The sequence below is a fragment of the Oryctolagus cuniculus genome, chromosome 8 (assembly GCF_051225735.1).
Source record: "Oryctolagus cuniculus isolate XC-2025 breed Fujian yellow rabbit chromosome 8, ASM5122573v1, whole genome shotgun sequence".
NCBI classification, from domain to species: Eukaryota; Metazoa; Chordata; class Mammalia; order Lagomorpha; family Leporidae; genus Oryctolagus; species Oryctolagus cuniculus.
In genome coordinates this window covers 21,698,925-21,714,903 of record NC_142874.1, presented here as the reverse complement: position 1 = coordinate 21,714,903, position 15,979 = coordinate 21,698,925, and the positions used below count along the sequence as shown (strand labels likewise).

The following is a 15,979-nucleotide window of genomic DNA, read 5'->3' as shown; positions in this document are numbered from 1 at the left end:
CAAGGCTGGGACTCTCAGGCATGATATGTAGATGTTCCAACGTTTCCAACTACATCCTTTACCACCAGGGCAGCTTCTTACTGAACTCATGCAGATAATCACATTGCCACAAAAAAGGAAAATCTTCGGAAAAGGTTTTGAATTTTAGAGAAATTAATTAAGAGGCAAAGGCAGGCATTCCCTCCCCGGTTACAAAACTATGCTTTACCAAAGCACTGTAAACCACGGAATTCATAGCAAGAAGTTTTCCTGAACCGAGAAGTTGAAATGCAATATTTTAAATAAAAGACATAGAAATCCGCAAATTTTCACGAAGTCATTCAGTCTTGTGCAACTAATTTTTTTCTTGTTCTCCATTTGCTGTTTCGTAGATTTTCCAGTTTTTTTTTTTTTTTTCTCTCTCTCAGTTCTGGACAATCCGATCTCACCCGGTGATCTTAAAGCAGTCAGAGCGTTTGCTGGAGTCTTCTCTGAGAATCTGACTGTGAATGTTTTCAGAGAAAAATCGGAACCGTGGATGGCAAAAGGCTCAGAATGGCCCTGGTTAAACTCATAAAACTCGGCAGTGGACAGGAGACGGTTTCGGTTCTGAAAGCCCCTGGAGGCTTTGCAAAGTGGGGTCCCTCTACGGCCCCTGGCTGTGGCGGGGAGGGCCGCTCAGTGGTCTCTGCGAGGTCTCTAAGTCCTCTTTTTATCGAGATAACCGTCAGGACTGGGAACGCAGCCTTGCACAACAGTTGCTGTTCATGACACACCAGTAGAGCTGCTATCTAAAGCTTTTGTAAAACTTGAGAGTGTTTTCCGTACAGATCTAAAGAGCCTAATTACCTTTTGCCTCTACAGATGAGAGAACCAGCCTTTGACATTTCCAGGGGCCCAGCTGGAAATCTCAAAAGTCAAAAAAATGTAGAACTTTGATTCTGAGAAAGCCTAATAAAGATGCCGAAAGGACATAACATGTCTGGTCAAATAGGATCCCTTATCACTGTGAAACAACACCCGTCCATTTAACCAGGGCCATAGCCCAGATTTACTCATAGTTAGAGTGATCAGTCGAGTCTGGTACATCAGTAGATATCCCCAAACAGTCTTAACTCTTTTAAGAACCAGCTTTCCAAACAATTAGCAAATTGTTAAAATTGACAAAGACAGTAGAGTACTCGAGAAGTTACCTTTTTTTTTTTTCTTTTTTAAAGATTTATTTATTATTTGAAAGACAGGGTTACAGAGAGGCAGAGGGAGAGAGAGAGAGAAAGGTTTTCCGTGCTTTGGTTCACTCCCCAAATGGCCGGATCTGGGCCAATCCAAAGCCAGGAGCTTCTTCCAGGTCTCCCATGCGGGTGCAGGGGCCCAAGGGCTTGGGCCAACCTCTACTGCTTTCCCAGGCCATAGCAGAGAGCTGGATCAGAAGTGGAGCAGCCGGGACTAGAACCGGCACCCATGTGGGATGCCAGCACTGCAGGCGGCAGCTTTCCCCACTACACCACAGCACTGGCCTCTAGAGATTACCTTAGTGAAACGTGAGGTGTTCGCTTCCTTGGCTGGTTACTGGAAGATAAAGCCACTAGTAGAGACTCCAGCTTTTCTACCCCCTTTTGAGATCAGCGTTTAGTGTCCGGGCACCTGGCATCCCACAGAGCTCACAAGAACTGGCTCTGAAGTCGAGGAACACAGCCACCAACCAAGGCAAACTGTGAAAAGGGGAAACTGCGGACCAGCAGATGGTCCAAAAAAATTAAACAAAAAACAGATTAAAAGGTCAAAAAACTTCCCACAGACTTTCTCACTAACAGAAAACCTTGTTGCTTTAACAGAAGATGGGTTTCTGATGTTACATTACTGTACCTTTGATATTAATGATCAAGTTTTAGAAAACCCTGTAACAAGGTTTTAAAGTTAGGGTCACTTCTCTCACACATAGCATTTTCTAAGATCTTTTCATTTTAAACCTCTTGTGACCTCACACCTACTGCAACTTAAACTTTTAGTTTTTGTCCTATCTTCTCCTTTCCAGTCTGGAGTCATCCAATCATTTTGCTTTAGGACAAAAATTCTTATAAAAGATGCCCTCTATTTATCAAAACAAAACAAAACAAAACAAAACAAAAAAAACACTCTTCCCTTAATCTTTTGCAAGAATACATTCTCATGCTTATAACTGTCTTTTTATTTTTCTTTCCCCTGTCTACGGGTTTCTTCCATCTTGTTTCTATTTTTAAATTTGTATTTACCTAATTTTTTTAAAGATTTTTTTTTTGAGAGGTAGAGTTATAGACAGTGAGAGGGAGAGACAGAGAGAAAGGTCTTCTGTCCACCTGTTCTCTCCCCAAATGGCCACAACAGCTGGAGCTGCGCTGATCCGAGGCCAGGAGCCAGGAACTTCTCCTGGGTCTCCCATGTGGGTGCAGGGGCCCAAACACCTGGGCCATCCTCCACTGCCCTCTCGGGCCACAGCAGAGAGCTGGGCTGGAAGAGGAGCCACCGGGACCAGAACCCGGCGCCCATATGTGATGCTGGCACCGCACGCGGAAGATTAACCAAGTGAGCCACGGAACACACCCCCCCCCAAATTTATTTTTAAACACTTATACTTAGATCACTTATTAAGATTGAGATTTTTTAAACAATTTTTAAAATTTTATTTAAGGTATGCAAACTTCAGGTACTTCGTAAACACAAATTTAGAAGCATAGTGATACTTCCTACCCTACCCTCCCTCCTGCCCGCACTCTGACCCTTCTTCCTCCTTCCTCTCCTGTTTCCACTCTTAATTTTTGCAAAGATCTATTTTCAGTTTACTTTATATCCATAAGGTTAACCCTACACTAAGTAAACAGTTCAACAAATAGAATGAAGAAAAAAAAAAAACACTATTCTTCAACAGTCAAGACAAAGGCTATTCAAAATCATCACATTTCAAAATGTCAATTGCATGCATATGGATTATCCTTGAGGTGCTCTATTAGTTACCACAGATCAGAAAGAACATATGGTATTTGTCTTTTTGAGACTGGCTTATTTCACTAAGTATAATGGTTTCCTATTGCATCCATCCATTTTGTTGTAAACAACAGGATTTTTTTAAACCACTGCGTAGTATTCCATACATGCACCATAATTTGTTTATCCAGTCTTCAGTTGACAGACATTTGGGTTGGTTCTATGTCTTAGCTATTGTGAATTGAGCTGCAATAAACATGGGGGTGCAGATACCTCTTTCATATGCTGATTTCATTTCCCTTGGGTAAATTCCCAGGAGTGGGATGGCTGGGTCATATGGTAGGTCTATATTCAGATTTCTGAGGTATCCCCATACTGTCTTCCACAGTGCCACAGTGTCTGCACCAGTTTACATTCCCACCGCATTACCTTTTCCCCACATCCTCACTAGCATTTGTTGTTTGTTGACTTCTATATGAGAGGAATTCTAACGGGGGTGAGGTGAAACCTCATTGTGGTTTTGATTTGCATTTCCCTGATGGCTAGTGATCCTGGGCATTTTTTCATGTGTCTGTTGACCATTTGGATTTCATCTCTTGAGAAATTCCTGTTCAAGTCTTTTGCCCATTTCTTTCTCCTTTTTTTAATCAAAAAAATTTTTTTAAGGATTTGCCCATTTCTTAACTTGATTATTTGTTTTGTTGTTGAGTTTCTTGAGTTATTGATAGGTTCTGGATATTAATTCTTTATAAGTTTGCAAATAATTTATCCCATTCTGTCAGTTGCCTCTTCATTTCGATGAGTTTTTTTTCTGCAGTGCAGAAGCTTCTCAGCTTGATGTAATCCCATTTGTCAAAATTTGACCCCAAGTTTCTTGCTCTGACAAGCACAAGGTCAAGTCCTTGGCAGGCAGACAGAAGGCAGGGGTTCTGGTGCTTGAGGGCAGATCAGGGGCCACAGTGCATAGCAATGTGCCATACACAATGTAGAAGGCTGTAGAAAGGGGGCGGGGGCAGGGGTGGGAGAACCAACTGCCTGATTGGATCAGTCCACACTGCATGCTTGTGTTAAAATTTTGCCCTGTGCCCCATTAAGGTGTGTGAGTATTATATGTTAATTAAATACCTTTAATAAACTAAAGGAGGGGAATAAAAAGACCCCAGCTGGTCCAGGGAAGGCCCAGGACCAAGCCCTAAGAATGGCCCCATAAGGAAGTGCCTCCCCCATGTTTGCCCATGTCTCCCACACTCCCACAGAACACCTAGGAAATGACACTATCTGCAGAGGCACCAAGGAGACTGGCCTAGGTCCCCAGATGGCCTCTTCTCTACCCTGGGAGATCCACAACTTGGTGCCCTGGTGACCCATGTCCCATGGTCCCACTGTGACACCTGCTATGTGCCAGGCACTCCACCAGCCCCTAGAGTCCTCAAATCATTTTCACTGTTGTAATGAATGTACAACGTGGGGACCAATCGTCACCCCATTTGGCACATGGGGAATCCTCAAAGGTTAAGCAAGCTGCCCGCCGTGCTTGCAGGACTTAGAGTTGGCAGATCTCCAAATCAGTGTCCTCGACTATCGTGACCCTCCTGCTGCTGACCCTCACCCAGGGCCCAGGACCCCTCACACTCAAGTAGAGGAGTTCTCTGGACCCCAGTTTGAGAAACATGGACTTAGAAGACTAAGACAGTGTGCTAAGAAAATGCCCTTGGACTGGAAGCCATTATTGCAAAATGGGGGTTTTGGGGGTGTCTTGTATTGCTGTTGAAGATGTTTGCTTATAAGGGATCACCAAGGTGGAGTGGTTTTGTGGCGTCACAGATAAAGTCATTGTCTGTGACGCTGGCATCCCATATGGGCACTGGAACATGGTCTGGCTGTCCCACTTTTCTTTTCTTCTTCTTTTTTTTTTTTAAAGATTTATTTAAGTCCAAGTTATGCAGAAAGAGAGAAAGGTCTTCCTTCCATCTGCTGGTTCACTCCCCAAATGGCCACAATGGCCGGAGCTGCCCCGATCCAAAGCCAGGAGCCAGGAGCCAGGAGCTTCTTCCAGGTCTCCCACGTGGGTGCAGGGACCCAAGGACTTGGGCCATCCTCTACTGCTTTCCCAGGCAATAGCAGAGAGCTGGATTGGAAGTGGAGCAGCCAGGACTCAAATCAGCACCCATATGCGCTGCAGGCAGCAACTTTACCCACTACACCACAGCGCTGGCCTTCCACTTTTCTTTGTTTTAATTTATTTATTTATTCAAAAGGCAGTTATAGAGAGGCAGCAGCAGAGAGAGGGAGAAGTCTTCCATCTACTGGTTCACTCCCCAAATGGCCACAATGGCCGGAGCTGCCCCGATCCAAAGCCAGGAGCCAGGAGCCAGGAGCTTCTTCCAGGTCTCCCACGTGGGTGCAGGGACCCAAGGACTTGGGCCATCCTCTACTGCTTTCCCAGGCAATAGCAGAGAGCTGGATTGGAAGTGGAGCAGCCAGGACTCAAATCAGCACCCATATGCGCTGCAGGCAGCAACTTTACCCACTACACCACAGCGCTGGCCTCCCACTTTTCTTTGTTTTAATTTATTTATTTATTCAAAAGGCAGTTATAGAGAGGCAGCAGCAGAGAGAGGGAGAAGTCTTCCATCTACTGGTTCACTCCCCAAATGGCCACAATGGCCGGAGCTGCCCCGATCCAAAGCCAGGAGCCAGGAGCTTTTTCTGGGTTTCCCATGTGGCTGCAGGGACCCAAGAACTTGGGCCATCCTCCACTGCTTTCCCAGGCCACAGCAGAGAGCTGGATCGGAAGTGGAGCAGCCAGGATTCAAATCAACAACCATATGGGATGCCAGCACCGCAGGTGGCAGCCTTACCCGCTATGCCACGGCACCGGCCCCTGCTCCACTTTCGCTTCTTTTCTTTTTTTAAAGATCTATTTATTTATTCGAAAGGCAGAGTTACAGGGAGGCAGAGGCAGAGAGAGAGAGAGAGAGAGAGGTCTTCTGCCAGCACCACAGGCAGTGGCCCCTCCCTGCTCTACTTCCAATCCAGCTCCCTGCTAATGGCTTGGGAAAAGCAGCAGAAGATGGCCCGAGTTTTTTGGTCTCCTGCCATACCATGTGGGAGACCTAGAAGATGCTCCTGGCTTGGGCCTGGCCCAGTGCTTGCTGTTGTGGCCATCTGGGGAGTGACCCAGTAGGTGGAAGATTTCTCTGTCTGTCTCTCCCTCTCTCCCTATAATTCTGACTTTCAAAAATAAATAAAATCTTTCTTAAAAGAGAGAGAGCATCCAAGAAATGAAAGTGCATCAGCCCCGCACCCCGTGGGTGAATCCACTCAAAGGCTCTCCCTGCGGCTGTCTCACAGCGCCTCCTCCTATCCAGGCGTCGGCTGCTCTTCTTGAACGTCAGTCCACCCTTCCTGTTCTGCCCAGGATGTGCATAGAGCAAGCCCAGCCTCTCCTCTTCCTGGTGGTCTCCCACGTGTTCGGAGACAGACGTCACGCCGCCAGCGCCATGCCTGCCCCCCGCACCGTGGCACGCACCTGCAGTCCTTCGGTCCCTCCTCGGGGCCCTGCAGAAGGCACAGCTGGAGATGTAGCAGTGCCACTGTGGAGGGTGGGGCCTGTGCTTTCACGTGGACCACCGTCCAAGAGAGAGGGGCGCCTCTGAGTCGGCAGCCTCGTGTCCAGGGGCCTCAGTGTCAGCCTCTCTCTCATGGCCCGTTCAGTTTCTGTGACGAAAGTGCCTTAGACGGGGTCGTTGCTGAACAACGGAAACAGCTTGTCGTTCTGCAGGCTGGCAAGGCCAGGGTCAAGGTGCCAGCGGATTCAGTGTCCGCTGAGCCCTGCTCTCTGCTTCTACCGTAGAAGGGAAGGAATACCCCTTCCAACCTGCCTTCTAAGGACGCTAATCTCTCGGTGGTGGTGGGAGAGACACAGAGAGTGAGCGAGATCTCGCATCCTCTGGTTCCCCTCACAAATACCTACACCTGCCAGAGCTAGGCCAAGCTGAAACCGGGAGCCAGGAACTCGATTCAAGTCTCCCACGAGGGTGACAGGGACCCAACGACTTTACCATCACCACTGCTTCCCAGGGTCTACACTAGCAGGAAGCTGGAATTAGGAGCGGAGCCAGCACTCAAACCCAGGCACTTTGAAATGGGTTGCGGGTGTCTGAACTACTAGGCTGAAGGCCTGTCTGTAATCTCTCTTTTCAGAGGGTGATTTTAATAAGGGTAATGTACTTGGGGCCTAAAATCCCCACCTCTTAATACTAATACCACACACACTGCCAACTAAGCTCTCACAAAGGAATCTAGGGGGACACCAACTTTCACTCCCCAAAAGGCCGCAATGGCTGGGACTGGGCCAGACTGAAGCCAGGAGCCAGCAACCCCACCCATGTGGGTGGCAGGAGCCCAAGCCCTTGGGCCATCTTCCGCTGCTTTCCCAGGTGCATTAGCAGGGAGCTGGGGCAGAAGTGGAGCAGCCGGGACTGGAGCCTGGCGCTCACCTTGGGATGATAAATGTGCTGTACCACAAAGCCAGCCCTTCTGATCCAGTTCTTACAATGACAGAGAGACCTGGGGGACCATCCAGCTCAGGCTGAGGCCTCGCTAGGGAACCTGTGTAGTGTGGGGAGAGTGGGGAGAACCACACCGGGTTAGTTCCCTGTCGCTGTACCCACAGATGCCCCCACAACCTAGCAGCTGCAAACTCTGACTGCTTGCAGGTTATTTGGGCGTGGCTCAAAGTCTCACAGGCCGGGGTGGTCCGGAGCCAGGGCTCTGCTCCCAGCTCGCTTGTGGGGGTATGCACAGGCTCTGGACCCCTGCAGGTGGCCTCCCCACACAACCCTTCACAGCATGCCAGCTGACTTCTCCCAGAGGACAGGTGGGGGTGGTGGAGGGAGACCTTCTGAGAAAGGGCCTCCATGCAGAAGCTACAGTCTCACAACCCTAATATGATTTGAACAGGATTCAGCTCCCCAAACTCTTGCAGAAATATATATATATATATATATATATATATATATATATATAAAGACAAGTAGAACAACAGAGAAAGGGGGAGAGAAAGAGAGATCTTCCATCCCCAGTTCACTTCCCAAATAGGCTCAACAGCCTGGCTGGGCCTGGAACTCCATCCTGGTCTCCCACGTGGGTGGCAGGGGCCCAAGCACTTGGGCCTCTTCTGCTGCTTTCCCAGGAGCATTAGCAGGGAGCTGGATCGGAAGTGGAGCAGCCGGGACTTGAACCAGCGCCCATATGGGATGCCAGCATCCCATGCAACGGCTTAACACCCTGTACCCCAACACCAGTCCCCAAGGCAGAGGTTTAAACCCCGAAGTCTTAATGGCACTGGTCCATGGATAAATGGTGGATAGAGTCGGGTAGACTTGGCTCCAGTCATGGTGTCTGTAGGGGGGCCTTTGGGGTGTGGTTGGGCTGGAGGAGGTGGCTGGGGCAGTCATGATAGAAGCAGAGAGCACACCAGGACGAGACGGCTCCCTGTGTCTCTGCTTCCTGGCTCGCCCTATGAGCACCTGTCCCTCCACCATCCTCTGGCTCCAGCAGACTAAGGGGCCACCTGATCTTGGACTGAGAACCTACAAACCTGCAAGCCAAAGTAAACATTCTCCCCTTCTAAGTCGCTCCCCTCAGGTATTTTGGCTAAGGTCACAAAAAGCTGACTCGCAGAAAATCTTGGAAGAGGCTGCCGGCGGCTTCTGCAGTATTTGCTGCATCAGGAGCGTGTCACTGGATCCAGGCCACCGATTTCAGGGGAGGGGGTGACCCGGGGGCACGGCTCCCAGGCGACGGGGCCACCTACCTCCTCCGCCTTCTCAGCTCACGGCTTGGATGCGTTGCGCTAGTTAATTAACTTTGCTCGTCTGGGAGAGGAGAGGGGCAGGGCCACTCTGAGGTCACACTGAATTAAACGAAATAGCACAGACGGGCGGCGTCTGGTCTCGAGGGGCAGCCCAGCCGGTGCCGCCTCCTCGGCTGTGGTCCCTCGTGCAGCCAAGGGCCAAGGGCTCATTTGACTCCACTTGTCAAGGGGGTTCTCTGGGTACACGTACAGCGAGGGCACTGCAGAAGACGGCGCCTTTGCGGCTTTGGGGACCTGAGTGTGTTTTAGCGCAAACTCTCGCTCGATCCGTTGTCTGATTCAGCTCCTCTCAAGCTTGCCCAGAGGTGTGTCCAAGCTCCGGGCCATCGGCGACCTGCCTCTGATACACTGCTACGTCCAACAGAGGGCTGTGCCTGCCACTTGGTCACGCTCCCATGTGGATGGGGCAGCGGGCACATGGACGCCCTCCGGGACAGCCCACTCGCCAGGAAGCAGTGGGCTGATCTCTCGTTTCATTCTTGAACATCTGTGGCAATTTCACCAGGGTAAAAAGCTGAGGTCCCTTACCAGGGGAGGGGGGGCGGAGAACCCTCTGCCCTTGGGTTGCCTCCTCCCATTGCCCGATTTTACCCTTCGGGTTGCTGTGTGCTGAGCCGCCCATCTCTGCCCGTGGAGGGTCTCCTCTACCTCGCGTCACTCTGGCTGCAGGGGGCAGGAGCTGTGGCAGAAATAATCAATCGGCCCTTCCACAGGCAGCCGTGCAGGCCAAGGAAAACCTGTCCCTAACACGCCTTCAAAAGCTGCCCCAACCATGCCAACCTAAGGGAACTGCTGTAAGTGGACAAAGAGCTACAGAGAAGCCGAGGGGCCCAGCAAGTGGGTGCTGGCTCCTGTGGCTGCGCCTCCCCCCACCCCCGGGGGATTGGAGCACCATGGGTTCTGCTGCCACTGGACCCGGGGGAGGGAACGTGGGACTCCCCACCAGGAAGCTGTCCCTGCGCTATGCCCAGACCCCAACCACAGGGGCCCCCCCTCCGGATCCTCACTGCCCCATAGCCTTCTCTGCAGCTCCACCTAACCCTACAGAGACCCGGCCCTTGGTGATAAATTGACAAAAGAGGCACTGGTGTTGTGGCACCGTGGGTTAAGCCGCCCCCTGTGCCACCAGCCCAAGTACCTGGGCCCCTGCTGCACATGTGGGAGGTCTGGGTAGAATTCCAGGCTCTTGGCTTCGGGCCTGGCCCAGCCCTGCCCACTGTAGCCATTTGGGGAGCGAGCCAGCGAATGGAAGATTCCCCCTCTCTCTGCCTGTAAAATGACAGCAAGGCTGCACAAAGATTTTCCGTTTTCACATCGGTCCAAAAGTCTGGCTGAGCCTTCTGAGCTTCAGATATACAAGGGCAGTGCCAGCGAGGTCGTGGACGAGCCGGGTCCGCCCGAGGCCACAGCCGGTGCCGGGGTCTGCAGCCTTGCTCCAGCAAGCCAGAGCCTCGCAGCGCCCTGCTGCCCCGGCACGCCAGGTGTGGTGAGGGCGTTTGCATTTGGGGTAGGTGGTGCTCAGCCCTGAGAAACAGACTCCTCAGGTTTGAGGCTGGGGAGCTCTGGACTGCTTAGTGGGCAGAGGTCTCCCCCATGACTGCCAACCCTCTCCTTCTATAGTAAGAACATCCCTAAAACACGACAGGTACATGTTTTATAAACCCCAAGACACAGACTTAGTTCCCTAAGGTGTACACAATGGCTCTCGAAGGGGGGCTGGCGTCGTGGTGCAGTAGTTAAGCAACTGTTTGCGATGCCTGTGTGCCATAGCGAAGTGCTGGTTCGAGTCCCGGCTGCTCTGCTTCCCAGCCAGCTCCCTACTCAAGCGCCTGGGAAAGCAGTGGAAGATGGCCCAAGTACCTGGGCCCCTGCACCCATGGGAGAGACCCAGACGGAGTCCCAGGCCCCTGGCTTCAGCTTGGACCAGTCCTGACCGATGTAGCCGTTTGGGGAGTGAGCTAGCAGATGGAAGATCAATCGATCTCTCTCTCTGGAACACAGTCTTTCAAAAAAAAAAAAAAAACTTTAAAGGAAAGCTTGTAGAATGGTGGAGTTGAAAGATAAGTTTATTTAGGTGCAAATATTTAGGTGCAAAATTTAGGTGCACTTTCGTAACGCATGTGTGGTTTTTTCGTAATACGCCTTTTCATGAACTTTTTGAAGATCCCGCGTGGGTATGGCTGTCAGGTGTGCGTTGCTGTTTGTTCCACGAACCCTTGCAAGCACCCAGTGCCTTCCTGGGAGGTTAGCGCTGGCGAGAGCTGACACTTCCTGGCCACCTAGAATGCACAGGAAGTGCCGCTCCCCACGTTACCCCCCACCCAGGCTGATCCTCGGAGGCGGCCAGGATTGCTGCCCCCCTCTCCAGGTGAGGAGGCCGAGGCCAGCCCCTGAAGCCTGACGGGGCTGCCTGCCCCTCCCTCTCTCCCTAGGGGCCTCGGCGTCTTCTACCCCGAGCTGGGGAACATCGGCTGCATGTTCATTCCCGACTGCGACAACTTCAGACAGAAGATCACCTCCTGGTCGGAGCCCATAGTCAAGTTCCCCGGGGCCTTGGACGTGAGTGCGCAGGGCGGGGCTGGGGCTGGGGGAGGGAGTGTGTCGCCTCTGAGCCTGCAGATCTGGGTGACTTGAAGCCCCGTGCTTCAAGGGGATGGGGGCAGTGCTGGCCGTGGCCATCAGGATGTGCTTTCCCGGGCCGGGCCCGTGGCCTCCAGGAGGGGCTGGGGAGGTGGAGGGTTGTAGCTGGGGTGTCCTGGGGGCCCGTGCTCTTCTGGGACCCCCTACTCTGGGGGTTCCTGAGCCTGGCTCTGCAGGGTCAAGATGAAAAGCAGTCGGGAGTGTGTGCTTTGGGGTCAGCAGAGCCCAGGAAAGGGGTGCAGGGGGAGCTTCCTGTCAAGGGGCAGGGTGGCTGCCCCCGTGGAGCGGTCTGTGACGGACAGGGCTTCCAGGGTGGCGACGCGAGCAGAGGCCATCAGCCCACAGCTGCGACAGAGCCCACGCGCCTCCTCTGCCCCCAGTCATCTCAAATCATAAGAAGTGCAAATAAGCACTCCTCTAAGGAAAGGGACTTAGCACCGAGCTGTTCCGGAAGCTTCCTTTGGCCCCAGGGGTCTGGCGGCCTGGGGAAATGCATGGAGGTGTGGGGGTGGGGCTGCGGCCCCAGGTGTCGGGCAGAGGCCGAGTTCTTGCTGTCTGCTGGGTTTGGGCACAGGGTTCAACGTGGGTGCGAGGACTGTGACATTACGGGGGCTCGGGTCACCAATGCGTGGGGACAGAAGGACTTAGGTCAGGGAGAGGCTGACCTTCCGGTCCCTTCTGTGTGGCATGGTGAGGAGAGGGCCCTTCCTGTCTCTGGGCACAGCCTGGGGGCTCCATGCTGCCCACACCAGGGCCTGGCCACCATCAGTGGAGCTGTGGCCAGGCAGAGGCGCTGGAGGAGGCGAGCACAGGTGTGGAGGGCCCGAGTCGGCCTCCTTTCTTGAAGTGCTTTTTGCTTCTAGAGAACAGATAACTGGTGATAGGTCTTGCCCTTTGTGAGTCTAACACACGTGCATGCATATATGTGCCTATGACACACTGCACACACACGCACTGTGCACATGCATACATGGGTGCTCCCATGTACACGCACACAGCAGCCCTCTTCCCTGGGGGCCTCTGGCCTGGGTCACCCCTGAGGACAGCAAGAGGAGCAGAGAAAGAAGAATGTGATCTGACTCTTGGGGCGGGAGGCAGGAGGCCACAGGAGCAGGACAAGGAGCCCTGACACTTAGGGACAAGGCCGTGCTACTTCCGGAGCAAAACTCTTGGCTTTACCAGGGTTTCACTTGTCTTCTGCTTTCCCACTGAAAGAGTGAGCAAGTGGGGCCGGAGAATTTCACAGGCCAGGGATGACTCCCAAGGGACAGTAGGCTGCCCGCTCCCTTTTGCGAGCTGTAGTACTGCAGGCATCCACTAGATGGCAGTGGAGACTTTTCAGCAGAGCAGATTTGACGCCGGCTTGAAAGCTGGGTCGATACACATAACACGGGACAGCACGCCCTCCAGGGCTTGAACCCGCCCTCTGCTGGGAAGCCCAGCTGTCTCAGCCCAGGGGACGGTGGGAAAGAGAGCTGCACTGGAACACAGAGATCGCTTAAAGACCCATGATGTTGGGGAGGGTATGGGTTTCACAAAGTAAGGTTTGTCTGAAGTCGTGGAAAGAAAGGGAAAAAAACAGTGCTCCACCGCTATGGAGCTCCCGTTTATGGAAATTTAATAGATCTATGAGAAAACAGAGTCAAAGTCATCAAAAGTTGCCGTTCACGGAGCGCTGCGGTGTGCCGGGCTCCATGCATGTGTCAATTCCTTCAACCCCCGGTCAAGGCTACAAGTGGAGGATTTCTGTAGTCGAGACTGCCAGTGGCCAGCACCAAAGCCAACTCAAACCTGCTTAGGCCAAAAGAGAAAGAGGAGAACTTGCTGGTTCACAAAACCGAAAACCACAGGGCTAACAACATCAGGCATGGCTGGATCCAGGCCCTCGCACAACTGTTCCCAGAAATTTATCTCTGTATGTGTGTGTGTGTGTGTGTGTGTGTGTTTTCTTTTCCTGTGCTGTTTTATTTGTAAATAGACTCTTCCCTTGTGGCGACACAAATGGCCCCAACAGTCTCAGGTTTGCATTTGACCAGGTTATCCGTCCTGGTGCAAATAGAGTGACCTTTTCCAACCATGCAAAAGTCACAGGCATTGTCTCGCGTGGTCACTAACAGTGGCCCTGGGCAGCCCCCCTTCAGGTACAAGGACCACAAGCAGAAGAGGATGGGCCCCCAGGGGGAGAATAGGGGTGCTGGTTATCAGGAGAAGGGGAAGAGAGCCTCTGGGGCCAGACCCTGAGCAGGAGAGCAGCTGCACCAGGTCTGCCTAAATCCAGTGTCCTGGGCCTTGACCGGCGCACTCCTGGCCGGGGCTCTGAGGGAGACCTCGGGGAGCGCAGGCGCAGTCCGAGGGCACTTGGAATGGCAAGGGGAGGCAGCACAGGCATTGCCGAGGAGGGGCTGGCTGCGGCCTCCCTGAAGAGGCGCGGGCGGGGGCAGAGGCAGGGAGGAAGCAGGTACAAGCCGGGGACAGGATCCCTTGAGAATAGGGGGCCACAAGCCTGGGTGCTTAGTGAGAGAAGAGGAGGGGGTCGTGGGGTCTGACGGGGACAGGCTTGAGGTGGTGCCTGGCTCGGTGGGGACGGCGCCTTGCTGCTGGGGCAATGGAAGCAGGGCCACCAAAGCAGCCACAGCTGCCACTCGTGCCCAGAGAGGGACCCCTGCTCCCCAGGCAGCCCCGGGGCCCTGGCCGGGGGTGGGGGTGCAGTGGGCGCCTGCCAGGGGTATTCCCTCCTGCACCCCTTTGTGCCTGCTACTTCCTCATGTTTGCGTCCTGCCCCAACCAATGTGCCGCGTCCTGCCCCAACCAACGTGCCACCTCCTGCAGGAAGCCTTCCCTGCCTGCCTTTGTCTGGGCTACAGCCCCGCCCCTGGTTGATCTTTTCATTCTTTCTCTGAGCATTTCAAATGTCCCGAGCCTCTAAGCGAGTCTGCTTGCTTCTGCTGTGGACAGCAGCCACTCCTTCCTCCCTCACGGCTGCAACCGTTCCATAAACCCTAGGAGAGCAAGACCCTGCGTTCTCAGTGCCCGAGTCACCCCCAGCCCTACCGGCCTTGCAGACCCCACAGTGGCCGGGGGAGTGCACGGAGGGCAGGTGGAGGGAGTGTAAGCTGCCTAAGCCCTGTGGTGGGGTGTGGGGGGATGGGATACTGGGGCACTGGAAGAAACCACTGAGCCTAGTGGACCCCTGGGCCTGGGTGTGAGTTGGGGGCAGGAAGGGAAGCCATGCAGTGCTCCCAGGGGAGCTGTTGCAGGAGGAGCAGCCCCCCCCCAGGGGCATCCCGGATCTGACAGGAGCAGGCCATGGATTGTGGAGCACAGAAGATGCCCCACTGCCAGGCCCCACGGCTGGGAGGTGGGAGGAAGGGGCCACGGGCGAGTGCCGTGGGGATGGCAGCCCTGAGAGCTGGAGCCCTCTGGGAAGGCTCAGGGTGTGGGCGTGGCAGAAGACACAAAGAGGGGTGCAGGCAAGAAGGGGCAGGAATGGGGAGGCCTCCAGGCTCAGAGCTGGGAGAGGCCCCCTGGGGCAAGCTGTGGGACTTAGCAAATTCTCACCTGCCTGGGTACTGCTCTCGAGAGATGGCTGCGGACAGGTGCACCTCGGCGTCCTGCTGGCCCGAAGGCGGAAATGTCGTCAAGTTCAAAGTGCACCGGGTGCCCCTGGCCTCCTGAGCACATCCCAGCTCGGAAGCTCAGGGCACGGCAGGGCGCCCGGCCGTGTCCCCTCGAGACCTTGACCGTGACCGTGGGGCTGACTGCGAGTGGGTAGGACTGCATTGACTCACCAGGGCAAAGGTCCAAGTTCAAAATGCAAATCACAGCTTCACTGCATGGGAGTCACTTTGTTGCGTTGGCACTCGTAGAAGTGTGTGTGTGTGTGTTGTTTTTAATTATAAATTCAACCTGGGCAAGTTGAAGACTTCTGTTATCCCAGGACCGTGGGCTGGGAGCAGAAAGTCAGGCTGGGATGGGGTGAGGGGTCCACCAATGCAGGGAGTGATGGTTTGGAGTGGAATCACTGAGATGTGACTGTAACCCAGTGCCTAGTGCCCAGTCAGAGCTTAGCAAGTGGCAGATGCCGTCGTGATGACGAGACTGGGACGGTGAGAAGGGTGGGGAGAAGGGGCAAGCTTTCTGAGGGTTTGGGCCTGTGTCAGTCAGTGGCCTGCGATTGCCGGTTCGAGTCCCAGCTGCTCCCTTTCTGATCCAGCTCCCTGCAATGCACCGGGGAAAGCAGTAGAGATGCTACTCCCCCACCTAGCAGACCTGGATGGAGTACTCAGGGGACAGCTGAGGTTCTCAAAGGCGATGGAGAGATGGGCAGGTAGAACCAGTGGGGGCGTGGGGGGCGGGTGAGGAGAGCACCGGCACCCAGAAGCTACGAACTTGTCCCTTCACCCCTTGTCCCCTGGTTCCTGAACTCAGTTGGTCACTTCTGCTAAAATCCCATGCCAGCCCAGCTGCCCGGCCACCTTTATCAGGGCACCTCTGGGTACCAGGGGGCCAGGTAAGAGG

The 15,979-nt window shown here is 53.6% G+C and overlaps 1 protein-coding gene across 2 annotated transcripts in view; it reads left to right on the top strand.

Moving 5' to 3' along the window:
- LOC138843573 (phosphatidylethanolamine-binding protein 4) overlaps window positions 1-15,979 on the top strand; it is a 196,775-nt gene that overhangs the window by 3,278 nt on the left and 177,518 nt on the right. For both annotated transcript variants that reach the window (XM_070048173.2, XM_089302015.1), the window contains exon 3: window positions 11,254-11,380. In XM_070048173.2, coding sequence (XP_069904274.2) covers window positions 11,254-11,380 — 127 coding nt within the window. The remainder of the gene's footprint in view (window positions 1-11,253; window positions 11,381-15,979) is intronic.